The sequence below is a fragment of the Anas acuta genome, chromosome 2 (assembly GCF_963932015.1).
Source record: "Anas acuta chromosome 2, bAnaAcu1.1, whole genome shotgun sequence".
In the NCBI taxonomy this organism is placed as follows: Eukaryota; Metazoa; Chordata; class Aves; order Anseriformes; family Anatidae; genus Anas; species Anas acuta.
This window is the reverse complement of record NC_088980.1, coordinates 3,250,939-3,265,473: the sequence shown is the minus strand read 5'-3', so window position 1 is coordinate 3,265,473 and position 14,535 is coordinate 3,250,939. Positions and strand designations below refer to the sequence as shown.

General features: G+C 40.0%; 1 protein-coding gene across 27 annotated transcripts in view; it reads right to left on the bottom strand.

Moving 5' to 3' along the window:
- OBSCN (obscurin, cytoskeletal calmodulin and titin-interacting RhoGEF) overlaps nt 1-14,535 on the bottom strand; it is a 188,970-nt gene that overhangs the window by 110,279 nt on the left and 64,156 nt on the right. For 24 of the 27 annotated variants that reach the window (XM_068673255.1, XM_068673234.1, XM_068673235.1 and 21 more), the window contains 10 exons: nt 13,519-13,785; nt 12,036-12,302; nt 10,182-10,448; nt 8,912-9,181; nt 7,824-8,090; nt 7,033-7,299; nt 5,911-6,183; nt 4,082-4,348; nt 1,296-1,562; nt 530-796 (listed from right to left, as the gene is read on the bottom strand). In XM_068673255.1, coding sequence (XP_068529356.1) covers nt 530-796; nt 1,296-1,562; nt 4,082-4,348; nt 5,911-6,183; nt 7,033-7,299; nt 7,824-8,090; nt 8,912-9,181; nt 10,182-10,448; nt 12,036-12,302; nt 13,519-13,785 — 2,679 coding nt within the window. The remainder of the gene's footprint in view (nt 1-529; nt 797-1,295; nt 1,563-4,081; nt 4,349-5,910; nt 6,184-7,032; nt 7,300-7,823; nt 8,091-8,911; nt 9,182-10,181; nt 10,449-12,035; nt 12,303-13,518; nt 13,786-14,535) is intronic. The other 3 variants (XM_068673237.1, XM_068673262.1, XM_068673248.1) reach the window with 2 other exon arrangements.

Genomic DNA, 14,535 nt, shown 5'->3' with positions numbered 1-14,535 from the left:
AAAAGGCTGAAACAAATTTGCTCGGCACAGCTAACAAACCTTGACCTACCTGCACTTCCAGGACTCTACTTATAATAGCATGCCATGAGTTTTTAGGGGAAAAAAACACAATTATTTTTCAATAATTAAAATATAAAAATAATTACTCTGCTGCTGCCCGAATGCTGTTGGTCACAGATACATGAAAAACTTGCTCAAGAAGTACAGAACAGAACTGCATGTTATTTAATAAAGCATGAGGCTGAGGCCCTTCTTACCTTACAGCTCAGGCAAGTGCCTCTGTCTCAAGAAGAAAGCAGAATGGTTATTTCAGAGGCAAGAAAAGGCACCTTGTTATTAGGTCAGGGACATTTGATTGTTATGTTTTAGTATAAAGTTATTGTCCTAGAAAACAGATAACATAATGGACACAGCCAGAGCTGCCATTCGTTTGTATGGATCCCTTTTTTTCCATGAACACTCACTGTAAATGTGCAGGACCATGGCAAGAACAATAACAAATGGTCACAAGCAGGTGTCTTATTCCTACCATGGATTTTGACTTGGGCTGTGGTCTGCTGGTCTCCAGTGTCACAGGTGTATCTTCCCGCATCTTCTGGCTCTGCATTATGAATCACCAGCTCTGCCACTGTTCCCTTCTGCTTCATTTCATATTTGGCACTTGCCTGGAGTGTGGCTTCTCCCTTCTTCCACACCACAGTGGCATCAGCTTTTGTGAGTTCACAGCGCAAAGAGACAGATTTCCCCTCTTCCATTTCCTTGTTCTCCAGGGGTTGTTTAAAAAGGACAGGCACAGCTAGAATACAGAACCAGGGATCAAGACAAGCCCCCTTGTCTTGCTGTACAAGTGCCCCGTGATAGCAATTTGCTAGGGACCAGGCCTGACTGCTGTGCATTCCTGTCTGCTCTTACACGTTACATTTTCACATTCTTCCCATGCTCTTATGCTGCTGGTCTCAAACTCTAACTCCGGTCTTAATCACAACCATGTAAAATAGCTAACAGGTCAGGAACTCTGGCACATAGGGTACAGGAAACAAACCCCCTGTACTTATTTCAGGCTCAGTGGGAAGTTACAGATTTAAACTCCCACATGCATAACATAAAATTACATGAATGATGTATGTACAGGTACATACAGGTATGCAATATTGCCATTAAATTTTAAGCATGAATTTGTAGATGATACTACTACAAAAAGAAGTGCTGTGGTTTTGTTTGTTTTGTAGAAAAAGCCTGTAATGCTATAAAGAAATGCATTAAAAAAGTGCTGCAATGCATCCAACCTTGCCTACCATTTACTTTCACCTGAGCAGTGGTCTTCAGTTCCCCAGCGGTACAGGTGTAGTCCCCAGAGTCTATCGCTTTGACATCTCGAATAATGAGCTCTGCCACAGTGCCATGCTGCTTAAATTCATACTTCTCACTGGCATAAAGAACAGTGTCTCCTTTCATCCATTTCACTGGGGTATCGGGTTTGCTGAGCTCACAGGTCAGTTTGACTTGCTTTCCTTCTTTAGCTTCTTCATTTCGAAGCTCTTTCTTGAAGAGAACTGGTACTTCTGGAAAAGAACATTGCACATGTTTAAGGAAATGCACAAGCTTGAAAATCACTTTTTCTTTTCTGTTTTTATATATATATATATATATATATATATATATATATATTTTCTTTTTATTCAGGTAGAAAACCACAGGAATGAAAATACACTAGCAAACAAAGTGAACAGATTCTTACAAATCACATCTGGCTGCCAAACTTTATAGAGAAGTCTCAAAAATATTCAGGACTGTATGCTTTTTATCTTTTAACCACTATTTGTACTATTTAAAGACTTTGCTCTTATTGTTGTTATTAACAAAAGCAGCAGATGCTGCCACTACTACTAATGACTCCAAGAGTGTACAGTTGGTTTCAGTACTTCAGGCATTAGCATGCAATTTCAGTCTTAAAAGGTCTTTAGCAATAGCCTGCTGCTCAGTTATTTGAATTTTTCTGTCCTGTCCCCTCAGTAGTAAAGAGGGCACCAAAATTATGTAAAGTAGCGCAGGGGCACTGTAAAGGCCTAGCTGTGAGTGGAAATGTCCTACTTCAGCTTCCCTGTGCTATTTTGGGGTGACAGCAAGATACGTGGCACAGAATACACAAACAGAAGCCAGTTCCACCAGTGCAACTTAGCCAAAATCTTGGTGGTGCAAGAAGTCAGTCAGGGATGGCAGACACGGAGCTACATTGCGGACTGGTAGTCAAAGCTCAATCACTGGCACAAAAAAAAAAAAATAAAAAAAAAATGTAACTGAGGTCACCTCATACATATGCACAGAAAACACAAATAAATGACAAGGCACCTTTTATCATGACTAGCAGTGTTGATTTCTTATTATAAGAAACCAAGACAGATTTTTATCAGACATGAATGCGGACTTAAAAACAGCACAGAAGAAACACAGGACATGCTGGACACAAAAGGGTCCCTGGGGAGATTCCTATGCAGGCTCTATCACAGCCTGGGACTCAGGACTTTAAAGTGAACTACTGTAGAGACAGCACTTCTTGAGGAAAAGGAGGGAGGAAAAAAGGTCTAATAATGTGTTTTTATGAATATGGAGGCCAGCTACCAATTCATGATGTGTTTGTCCTGTGGCTGTTGAAAACTTACAGCCTATTCTTCTCTTCTCTTTTCATCTTTAATTTGTGGATACTTACAGTATCACATGAATATTGAATTTCTCTGCTATTTTTGTATTCTGCTATTCTGATGTGACTTATTAGGTAAAGGAATGTTACAACACTACAATTTGTTGTAGGCATCCTTATGACTTGATTCCTCTGCATCTACTAGTGATCTGAATACATGTTTTTAAATGCTGCATCCATCCACACCCTTCTGGGTGAAAGGACAAATGGAGCAGTTGTGTAACAGTCGATATGAATGCTTGTTTATTTTTTATCTAACAAAAAAATTCCTCTTCATCATGGGTAAGATCCAGGTCCTACTGGAGTCAACGCAGGTCCTTCTTTTTGTGTAATGTGTATTGGGAAAGCTAAGGAAAGTTGTAAAAAATCTGGCCAGTAACTTTCTGCTATCACCTTCCTAACATCACTCAGCTGTTCTCTTTCCTTGCACGGCAGACCTCAGCCTTAAACTGGTTTGTTTCTCTGTGCTCTGGGTGAGCAGCTTGCCTTCCCTCATTGTGCTCTGAGCTTCAGGTCGACTATTCCAATGATACAAAGCCTTTTTGTTCACATTGACTTCTCTGATACGGATGTAGCTTTTGAACAGCCTTTCCGGAGTGTTTTGGGAATAACTGCGTGCAGGATATCCACTGGTGAGGCATTAACAGCCTGCTGAAACCTGCTCGTGTGAACGAGCAGACTTGCTCTCAGGAACTCAGCTCCTCCTCAGGCTGGGGAAGTGACTCACAAGAAGCTGGAGGAATAATGATGGGAGGGTTTGTAACATGAATAGCAGGTAAGCCTAGTTCTGACCCAGTTCATACAGTTCATACCCACTGCTCTGCCTAATATACTTGGTGCTTTCCTAAAATGCTCAGGAAATACACTAAAATCTCATGTGTCTAAGAAAAGAACATTTATTTGTTGCAGCTCAGACAATACAACCCTTCAGTTATCGCCTCCTGCCTGACAATGTTCTTTGGAATAAATGCTTTGGATGTGCTACTCTCAAAAAATTAGCTACCTAAAGCAATTATCTAGACAAATGTGGGTGCATTAATTTCTTCTTGGAGAGAGACAGAATTGGAGACAGCTTCAAAGGTGACTATTTTTTTCTCTGAATTATCTCTTGGACTGAGTGGATATTCTACAGAGACTGTTTTCTGTTGACCCATTGCTGACTGCTCTAGAAAGATGAGACACTTCCACAGAGCCCAAATCAGGTAAGATGAAGGATTTTCCTGTCTCACATTCTGCCACCTCTCTGGATGCTGCCCTGGATGACTTAATTAGGACCTTTCCTGCACTGTGGTGCAAAGACACGAGGTTCCTTTTCAGTATAGCTTCACATATATAGAATATAGACCAAGGTAGGACCCAAACCATCACTCCAAACGTTCTTACCCTTGACAGTAATAACCGCACTACTTTTAGCTGCTCCAGCCTCACACTCATATCTGCCACTGTCTCTTTCTTCTGCCCTGTGAATGACCAGCTTGGCTTCAAATCCCGACCGGCTGATGTTATACTTAGAAGAATTCCTAAGGCTCTTCCCGTCTTTGCACCACTTTACAGGGCTGTCTGATTTGGAGATTTCACAGTGGAGAATCACATCCTCTCCCTCAGTGACTTCAGTATCAACCAGCTCCTTTGTGAAGATGCAGGGCTTTTCTAGAATCACATAAAAATGGTCTGAGATTTTCAGAAGAGGTGCAGATTTTCACAAGTAATCTGTAAGACTTATGTCCAAGATCACTTGTGTCAAAACTACAGATCAGGGTTAGTAATGAATAATTTGGTGTGCAGGACTACAAAGCCCTTGGGAAGGCATCAGTCATGCCATAAAATGTGGTTTAGTAAATACCTAATGCCACCTGGAAGAAACTGAGAAGAAAATGCCTGTAGAAGAACATGAAAAAGATCTCTCCAATCTCATTAAATATGAGCAAAATGGAGGCACTATTCCTAAACACTTTTCAATGTGGGTTTATTAGTTTGAACCTTCTAACCGAATGCTGGAAGTTAATTCTAGATGAAGGGAGGTGCAATACTGATTTCTCAAAGCCAGTTATATACAGCAGGGCTCACCTCATTGGCATGAGGTCATCTAAAAACTAGGCAGATATCCTTGACTGCTCATGTAGAATGTTTCTATTATCAGTGGAAGATAACATGCTCCTCCAAGGAACAGATATTTACTTCCAAAATATGTCATTAGGACAGAGGAGATGAACTGCTCTCTGGAAGTGCTTGTCTCTCTATATGGCTTATAGAAGCTTGATAGAAAAAGTCAAGGTAGATCTTACCCCCCAGCACTTCTGGCTTTTTATTATTATTATTATTATTATTATTATTATTATTATTATTATTATTATTATTATTATTATTTTTAATACATAAAAATCCAACTCATCAGAAAACCAAAAACTATTCTCGTCAGCATTACAGCATCCTGTACTGGTGTTACCAAAAGGAGTAAGCCTTTTGTAAATAGGATCTTTCATTTGACTTCAGAAAAATCTATTTGAAGTTCTGTGGCATGTCAAAATTTGCCAACTGGGGCAAATTTTCAAATAAAAAAAATCTTGCAAGAAACATGATGATTCTGAAAAGAACGCGAATACAATCTGACACAACACAGACTGTTTCACATCTCTGTATAATAATAAATATTTATATTTCCCATAAGGAAACAAAATTTGTTTAAACCTACACTCTCAGATTGTGAGGCATTCATCTTATTCCCTCACTATAAAAGTAGACTAACATTGCAGGTTTTGGCCTAGTTCAACATTTCTGGAGAAAACATTGTCAACAATGAAGAGCAGACAACACATGTAATTCACCTTTCAAATAATGGAACATAAATTAAAAACATATCAGTTGTTCTTTTTTCTTTTTTTCTTTTTCCTTGAACTAATCTATTTCTTCTCACTCATCATTACGTTGCCACCCTTCCAGGTTGGCTGAAGGAAAACTGGACAGGATACCCAATGTACTATCATTACAGTATAACATTCCCATCTAATGTCCAATAAATTGACAGCTCTCCAGGAATGCAAAGAGTTAATTCCCCACCCCTAGCTTCATCATATAGTTAATGATATTCTTGAATATATACAGATATATGTATGCTGGGGCCAAATTTGTTGCCTTTTTTTCACCTGTCCACATTATCCTGTAGGAATTTTTATGCATTTGCTTATCTCCTGCAGTTTTTATGCTTGAATTACCTTTAACAACCAAACTGGCAGATGTTTTCTTATCACCAGCTTCAAATGTAATGACCCCCGAGTCCTTCAGTGAAAGCTTTTTCAGTGTTAGCAAGTGATATCCACCAGGCTGAGACTGGATGTCATTAAGTTCATTGGTATGGAGTGGGGTTTTATCCAAAAACCACTGCACTTTGCTATAGTCTACAGGAGAGATTCTGCATTTGAACATGGCAGATTCTCCTTCTAACACAGTGACATCTTCCAGGTCTTCTGTTATTAGCACTTTCTGGCCTGAAAGGAACACAGATACATCAATTACTGGAATCTTCCACTCCTAGCATGAAAAAACTTATGGGTTATGGTTATGGATTTCCCACATGAGTATTTCAAGAAGGAAATACATTCATGATACAGAAGACTGAAACATAACTCCCCTGTAACTGAACACAAAAATAATTCACAGGAAGATAATATATACAGGACACACACCAAAATAGGATGAAGACAACTTCAAAATACCAGAACACATATAGCAGAACAAGTAGCCAGCACAAAGCAAATCCAATGTTATGAAGTTTCTCCTAACAGAACTACCTGGAATGCAGCATCAGGGAACTTTACTTTTATCTTGAGCTTTTTGACAGAGAACTATTTTTAACTCAGAAAAGTCAGTGCTAGAAACCTCACACTGAATTCAGGTTCATCAGCCCCTCCTCACATCAGCATTTTGGTTTCTAAATCATTCCTAAAGGGCTCCAGAGGTAAATACTTCAAATCAATAAATTGTTCTGCATGTCCAGTTCCGTGTTGCTAGATTTTTGTCTACATGGCCTGTGCAGTCTACATATATCAAGTATCAGAACCAGAAATCAAATCTGCTATCTATATGCTGAGAAATAGATCTGCCTGTGCACGGATGACAGCACTTAAACATCTGGACATGTAGCCACCCAATACCACTGCTCTAGTTCATACAGCCTTTCCTTTCAGGTCAGTTGGCCCCCTGCACACATGCACAGAGCCTCTAATTAGGCCAGACAACTGCAATCCCAGAGATTTGCCATAAACGTACAAATTCCACCAAAATAACGTTTGCTGTTGGAGAAACAGGATGTACAGTCTTATTCCTCTCATGCGTACCTTGCACAACTAGCTTGGCTCTGGACTGGGCATCACCAATGTCACAGGTATACGTGTCACTATCACTTTTCTCCAAATTATTTATGGTCAGCTGCAGGACTTGTCCTTTCTGCGTGATCTCATATTTCTTGCTAGCCCTGAGTTCAGCTATGCCTTTCCTCCAGACCACAGAGGATGCAGTTTTCTCACTCTGGCACGTAAAAACTGCGGTTCCACTTTCATCAACTTTCAGATCTGAAAGTTCCTTGACAAAGTAATTAGGCTTTTCTGGAAGGGGGAAAAAAAAAAAAAAAAAGGAGGGGGGCGGGGGGAGAGAGAGATTTGTTACTCCAAGAAGTCAAGAGCATACAGTGGTGTCTTAAATCTCCTCTGCTCTTCTGCCCCTACTTAGAAAATCACAGCATGCAGACATGGAAAGGGTCTAAGATCATCACCAAGTCTACCCCTTGACATAGGACATATGAAGTAAAATATTTCCAGAAGATATCTAGAAAGTTTAATGCCATTGTACAGTTGCTGGTGAGATCTCATCCGGCAGACTGTGCATAGTTTTGATCACCCACATTCAAAAAAGACTAATTCAAATTACTAATATAGATTGGCCCTTCAAGTAACACACAAGATTACACAGTTCCTAGATTTTCTTTAAAAAAAAAAAACTTTAATCCATGACATTTTTGAAAACTAATAGTTGACCCTGCTTAAGAAAACAGAAGAACACCTCCCACAGGTTGCTGATATTTACCCCAACTTTTTTTTAAGTGCCAGCCCCTGTGTGTGTTTCAACTGACCCTGCACTGTGATCTTGGCTTTCGTTTTAGAGACTTCTGTCTCACAGGTGTACTCCCCACTGTCCTTGACTGTGGAGTCATGGATGATCAGGATGGCCCGTGTTCCCTCTTGGTGCAAGTCATACTTCTGGCTTTTTCGGATTGCTTTGCCGTCCTTGTACCACCTGATGCTCACATCAGGCTTTGACAACTCGCAGCTCAGGCTGATGTCCTGCCCCGCTGCTGCTGTTTTATCCTCCAGTTGTTTTGTAACCTCTGTAGGTTTTTCTGAGGGAAAACAAAAATAAATGAGTTCCAGGTAAAAAACACAATGAGAAATGCAGTAAGATTAGGGTGGTTTTTTTTGTTTGTTTGTGTTTTTTTTTTATTTGTTTGTTTTTTTGTTTTTTAATTCAAATATCCAGCAAGTTTTCTCATTCTCCCATGAGTAATTCAGTTTAAGATGGGGAAGGGAGAGACAAAAGCAATCTAATCTTGTTCTTTAGTGCACATTAACTGCAGTTACAGGCTCTCAGTGAACAGCAATGATCACTTAGAGGAATTTAGGACTCATCTTGACAGCATCCTTTTTCAGAGGCCATCATTTTGTTGTCACTGAAGTTACTGCAGGCCTACACTTAGGGTGGGGTGTCTCTGTCTAAATACAGACATTCTTCTCCCCCTCTTCTGAGGAGGGGAAGAAAGAGTGGCTGTGGTGGGGTTTAGCTGCCCAGCTGGGTAAAACCACCACATACAATTAGATGGCACAAAGGCCATCCCTTCGGCTTCAACTTGCAGGATATTTGCACCTACAGTTATTTGAACAGACCATTCTTGATTTACTGTTAATGGAACTAGCCAGAGTGAGAAGTGGAACTAGCCATTTCCAACACCACTCTGTGTATTCTGCAATTCTCACATATCTGTTCAAAAAAAAAAAAATCACCCTTTTACTTGCTTTTAAGGGAAATTCTCAGTGCTTCAAGGCTCATAGAGAGGGCTGCTATTCATTTTAACCATATCACAGATTTTCCTCCATGGTTTTCTGAGACACCTTATGAGAAGAGAGTAGAAGATACCAACCCCCAGACTCTCTCTGGTCTCATTACCTTTCACAACCAGAGAGGCTTTGGAGATTAGACCACGGGCAGTGAAAATGACTTCCCCACTATCATCAGGAATCGCACTTTTGATGCTGAGAGTATACTTCCGACCCATGTTGAAGGCTTTAAATCGCCCTCCACTTTCCACTTTGCTCCCATTCAGTGTCCAGCTGAAGTCATCAATGCTTTCATGGGACAAAATGCACTCAAACGTACAGTCTTCTCCCTCCTGGATTTCAGTGTTCTTCAGCCGTTTGGTAATGCCAATGTTCAGTTCTGGAAGACAAAATGTAGGTTAATATAAGGAGAAAAGGCATTTACGATTGACATAAAAAGTAGTACTGACATTTTTAGACCATCAGACTCATTTATCTGCAGGATTTGCAGGACGCTACCACATTCCTTACTGATGTATTTGTATGTGAGGAATTCCTCAGACATTATCCACTCAGAATTACCAGAAAGCTACAGAAAAAGGGGCATGTGAATCTCCTGGCTTCACTCTGCAAGGACTGTGTGGAAAACAGCTCATTCCATGAAGCAGAGTGAAGATTTAATGAGGAAAATCTAACAGACAGAAATACTTCTGGATGAACAGAAGTATGATACTTATGAGACAAAGGTTTCTGCCCATGATGAGAAATTGAATGTTTTTATTTGTGTATTTGTTACCATCCTACTCCTCCAGGTATTCAAATCATACTGAAATTCAAAACTTGTTTTGTTACCAATGAGAGTTCAAAAACCATGAACATTCCTCCTTCCTTCAAGAAGCCACAAGGATTAGAGGACAGATTGGATTGCTGCCTTCTTCAGCAGACAATATTGAACTGCTTTCATGTACCCGCAACAGACTCTGAAATACTAGCTGAGCCATGTGAAACAGGCTGCCTTTTTGTCTTCTTGCCTTCCCCCTCAACCCCCCTTTTTTTTTTGGTGTGTTTGGTGTGTGTCTGTTTTGTTTTGGGGTGTGATTTTTTATTTCTCTGTTTTGTTTTGAGAAATCAATTGCTCTTCTGTGAGAGTTTCTCCACTTTAGGAAAGTTCAGAAAGAAAACATTGCCTATATATTGTTGACACATCCAGAGATTTTCATGGAAACACGAGGTATACTTCCAAAGAGCAAGAACTGTTCAGAAATCACTGTGTTAAGTTCCAGTAACACTGTTTTATAATGGAGGCAATTTATGCTCATGGGGGAATAGGTGTGAGACGTAGGGACCAAACCACATGTATTTTCAGCACCCCTTTACTGGCAGTTGTCAACAGTACTTACCCTGAATGCTGACCTGTGACTTGGCAACATCAGTGCCAATATCACAGGTGTATAAACCTGCATCTGTCTTCTCGAGGTCATGGATAAGGAGACACAGAGTCTTCCCAGACTGTATCTGCTCATACTTGTTGCCAGCAGCGAGCACCACACCATCCTTTTTCCAAACAGGTTTGACCTTCTCTTTGGAGACTTCACATTCCAGTTTAATTACACCTCGCTCCTCACCAAAAACATCATCCAAGGACTTCATGAAGACAGCAGGCTTCTCTGAAGTTTAACAAGCAAAACAGGAATTAACCAGGAATTTAAGCTAAGAAATTTTCAGTTGCTAGCAGATATTTAAAGAGGGCTTAAGTAAACCCTTACCAAAACTGATGATACCAATACCTAAAGAAGAAAACCTAAAGCAGTTTCACACCTCAAGATTTTTAAGTTTAATGGAAGTCAGGACAGCACTGCAATTGTGGTCTCTCTCTGAGATTGCATGGACTCCTTTTTTTGACTGCGTTGGGTCATCTGTCAGGCAGAGGTGATCCCAAGGGAGATGCAGTCACAGGGAACAGGGCTTGAAGCAGACATGTACGGCCTTAGTGAAGGACAAAGGAATATCCTCATACTTAGAAGATGCTCAACAAGATAGCCTAAGTAAGGAAACCCTTGCGTGCACCAAGAAGAAGAAAATGTTCTCTGGGAATGTCCTTGTTTCGTGCAGCAGTGCACAAGCAGAAAGTGGTCAGGTGGTTACAAGAAACACGTGTTAAGGGAAGAAATTGGGATGCAACTATTCTGAAGCTGGAGAGCTGGCACTGCCTTCATATGAAGCAGAACGCATATGGTAGGCAGCAGAAATAAAAGGATATGCTGCACACTCTCCTGAGCACCTTTGCTCTTGCCTCTAAAGGGCATCAATTCCCTTTATTTAACTTAAAATATATTTCATGCAGAAATTCAGGGGAATTTTTTGACCAGGTATAAAAGAAAGGAGGAAGAGGAAATACTTCAGACTCTCTGAGTAGGTAGAGTAAAAGATTTATTTTTTTCTGATGCTCTAGGAAAAGCAAATTAGTGATGACCAGGAGGCAAAACACATGAAGAATGGTCTCTGATTTCCTACAAGAATATGTAGGATATTGGACTCTCTGACTTTCAGAGAGAATGTCTCAGAACATTTCCCACTGACACTTCCATCCTGAAACAATGCAGATACATGATGGAGTTAATTTAGGATAACAAATCCCTATGAGTTACCTGAGCATGCCTTTTGAAACAGGTGTATTTCTAAACAAAATATTATTTTAAAATTTTGATAGACATTTTACCTCATGTTTCTAGCATGTTTAAAATAATATTGTGCAACTTACTATGGCTTAGCTGATGCATGAGAATATGTTAAACCACAGCAATTCAGTTCTGTGAGCAAACTTTAAAACATTAATGACAGCAGCAAATTGTGTCCTTTTTGTTCATTTGAATGAATCCAACTTGATGATAGATTCACTGAAAAGTGTGCCCTGCCCTTGGAGGTACACTGAAGCTTAGCTCTTTACAGTCAAAAATCTTTAGAAACTACAGTATTTATCTATTGAAGAGAGCAACAAGTAAAGGAAATTGGCCTTGAAACTATAGTTACGATAAGTAAAAGAATGACAAAGAGCTATGGAAATTTTTGGCAAGACACCAAAACAATTTTCCTTAGGAAAACCATCAGCTACAGTAGAAACTTATGCTGGAAGAAAGCACCTGGACACTTATCCCCCCAGAGGGGTGAGGCTTAGATGGAGGATTGCTGCATGGATATGGCAAATAATAGCTGCTTTACATCTCTTAGTTCATGAAGAGTATGATCAGACCCACCTATCACCTTCAGATGTGCAGTCTCTGACACCTTGTCTGACTTCATTGTCACTGTGCCAGCATCTTCAGGCTTGATCTGCTTCATCGTCAGCGTGTAGCAGTTGCCAACATTCTTGATGTCATTGAAATTGTTGGTGTAAAGGAGAGTGCCGTTCAGGAACCATTCCACATCCTCGTCATCATGGGACAGCTCACAGGAGAAGACAGCAGAACTCTCTTCTTCAATTTCCACATCCTGCAGGTGTTTGATTACTTCTACATTGCGGGCTGTTGGATAAACAAGGTGTACCATTACCACTGTTGCTACATATTAGTACTGTTACACAAACAGATTTCACAGTGTTCAGGGCTTATTAAATGATTTAGCCTGATCTCCTGAACATCACAGGTCAATGAATTTCATTTATTTGGTTCTGCACTTAGTCCAACAGAAAAGCATCCATTACAAAAGACTTTGTCGTCCAGAGCCCTCAATTCTACTTTAACACATAAATCTTTTTCTTTTATTTAAAGATAAGTAATTCTTCTGAAATCGTAATAACATTACAGTGATGTCTAAATACACCTCAGAGCTCCTGTCCCTGTGTTCTAGTCACTGCACACACACATATACAGTGTGTAAATCATCCCTGACTCACTACCAGGGAAAGAGTCACAAAGAAGATGATATGAAAACAAGGGTTTTGGCCACAAACAGCTGCTACAGAGATAAAACAATTTGCTGAGGTTTAGGGAGCAACAGGAAGCGAATTATTTTCTTTTCCAGTTCTTGACCAGAAGTTTGTCTTTGAAGCTTCTCTACACATGAAGCACTTTTTCTCAAGGACTGGTTAACTCAGAAGAGGGTTTTGGAGAATTAAAAATGTTGTCATTTGGAGGAACCTCTGCAAGACCAAACTTGTGAAAGAGTGACACAGAGAATAACTTGTGACTTGTGAAAGTGACACAGAGATCTACTTCTCTTACAGTTTCACCAGAGAGAAAGAATTGGCTAAACACTACTGCTATACCAAGATGTGCTAGACCACCAGTAGCAGATGCATTATAGATAAAAGCTGACACAGTGGTCAGTGGAAATGAAAACCACAAATGTTCACCAAAAATCAGAGGCCTTTAGCAATTTAACACAAGAAAAACATTTTTAGCTAAAAGTATCAAAGAGTTCCAAAGAGTTCAGTTCCTTGCACAAAAGGGAAAATGATGTGACTTAAGACAAATACACTTCTGTCTAATCCTTGCACTTTACCTAGACTCTGCCCTTCCACGTACATAATCTAATTGATGGTAAGTGCTGGATTTCAGTATCTTGGAATATCATCACAGTGCATAATATAAATAGATCAGTGAAAATGGTACACTTATATAAAATTAGCAGTAAAGAACTGTGGATTTTGACCTCAAGAAGAGAAAAAATCTAGAGTGAAATACTGAACAGCAAAAAGATATGCAACAGGCAAGCCTCCCTGCTGCAAATTGCTCATACCTTCAACTGTCAGAGTGGCTTCAGTCTCTGCATTTCCTGCCCTACACTTGTACACACCAGCATCTTCAGGCTTCACCTTCAGAATCTTGAGCTCTGCTGAATGCTTCTCCCGCTTGATCTTGTACTTTTCAGAGGGCTCGATGGGCGTGTGGCCCTTGAACCACTTCACAATCTTTGGAGAAGGCCTGAAGTCACAAGACAGGATGACAGAATGGCGTTCCAAAGCTGTCTTATCCTCCATCTTCCTGGTGATCTGTATATGGTAATCTGCAAAGCAGGGTTGGAAAAGAAGAAAGGATGAATGCAATCTGAAGAAGAGGAAAGTTTCTAGTCTGTATTTCATGCCCATTAATTTCACGTATTTCATGTTCACAACAGTTCTGTGAGCTGCTCAGATGATGCTACAGGTTTCTGTTAAGGGCCTGATTTACCTTGAAGCTAAAACAGCACAATAATCTATAGCAGATGCTGGTAACTATATTTCTGTAAAATAATTTGTACCAAATGCATGGTCCAGTTCTGGTTCAGTGCTTATTGAATTGCTCTTTGATTGAGGACTTTACTCAAATAAGAGTGAATTAGAGACAAAACAAGGACTTCAGGATGTGACTGTCACCATTTACTATGGTGACAACATAAGATGAAAAGCCCTGAAGCTTTGCCCCAAATCAAATCAATGAAAAAGTGAATTAAGGAAATCTGCCAGCAAACTTGTCTAGTTCAGAAATAGGACAAAATAAATTATCTTGGTAAATTTCACCTGGTTTGACTATTTCTGTAAAGCTAAGGAAAAAAAAATAACAGTCTTAGCTCTATAGATTTGAATACTAGGCACACCACACCCATTAATCAGATTCCTTCCTGAGACATTGCTGTCTCATTTAGTGCCCAACAACTTGTAATTGGGAACCTAAGCAGACCTTCCAGGTATACACACAACATTTCAAAGATCCCAGGCAGTGGAGCCTGCACATTAAGCTCTGTCTGAAAAATTAGGTTCCAGAGACTGTGAGAGGA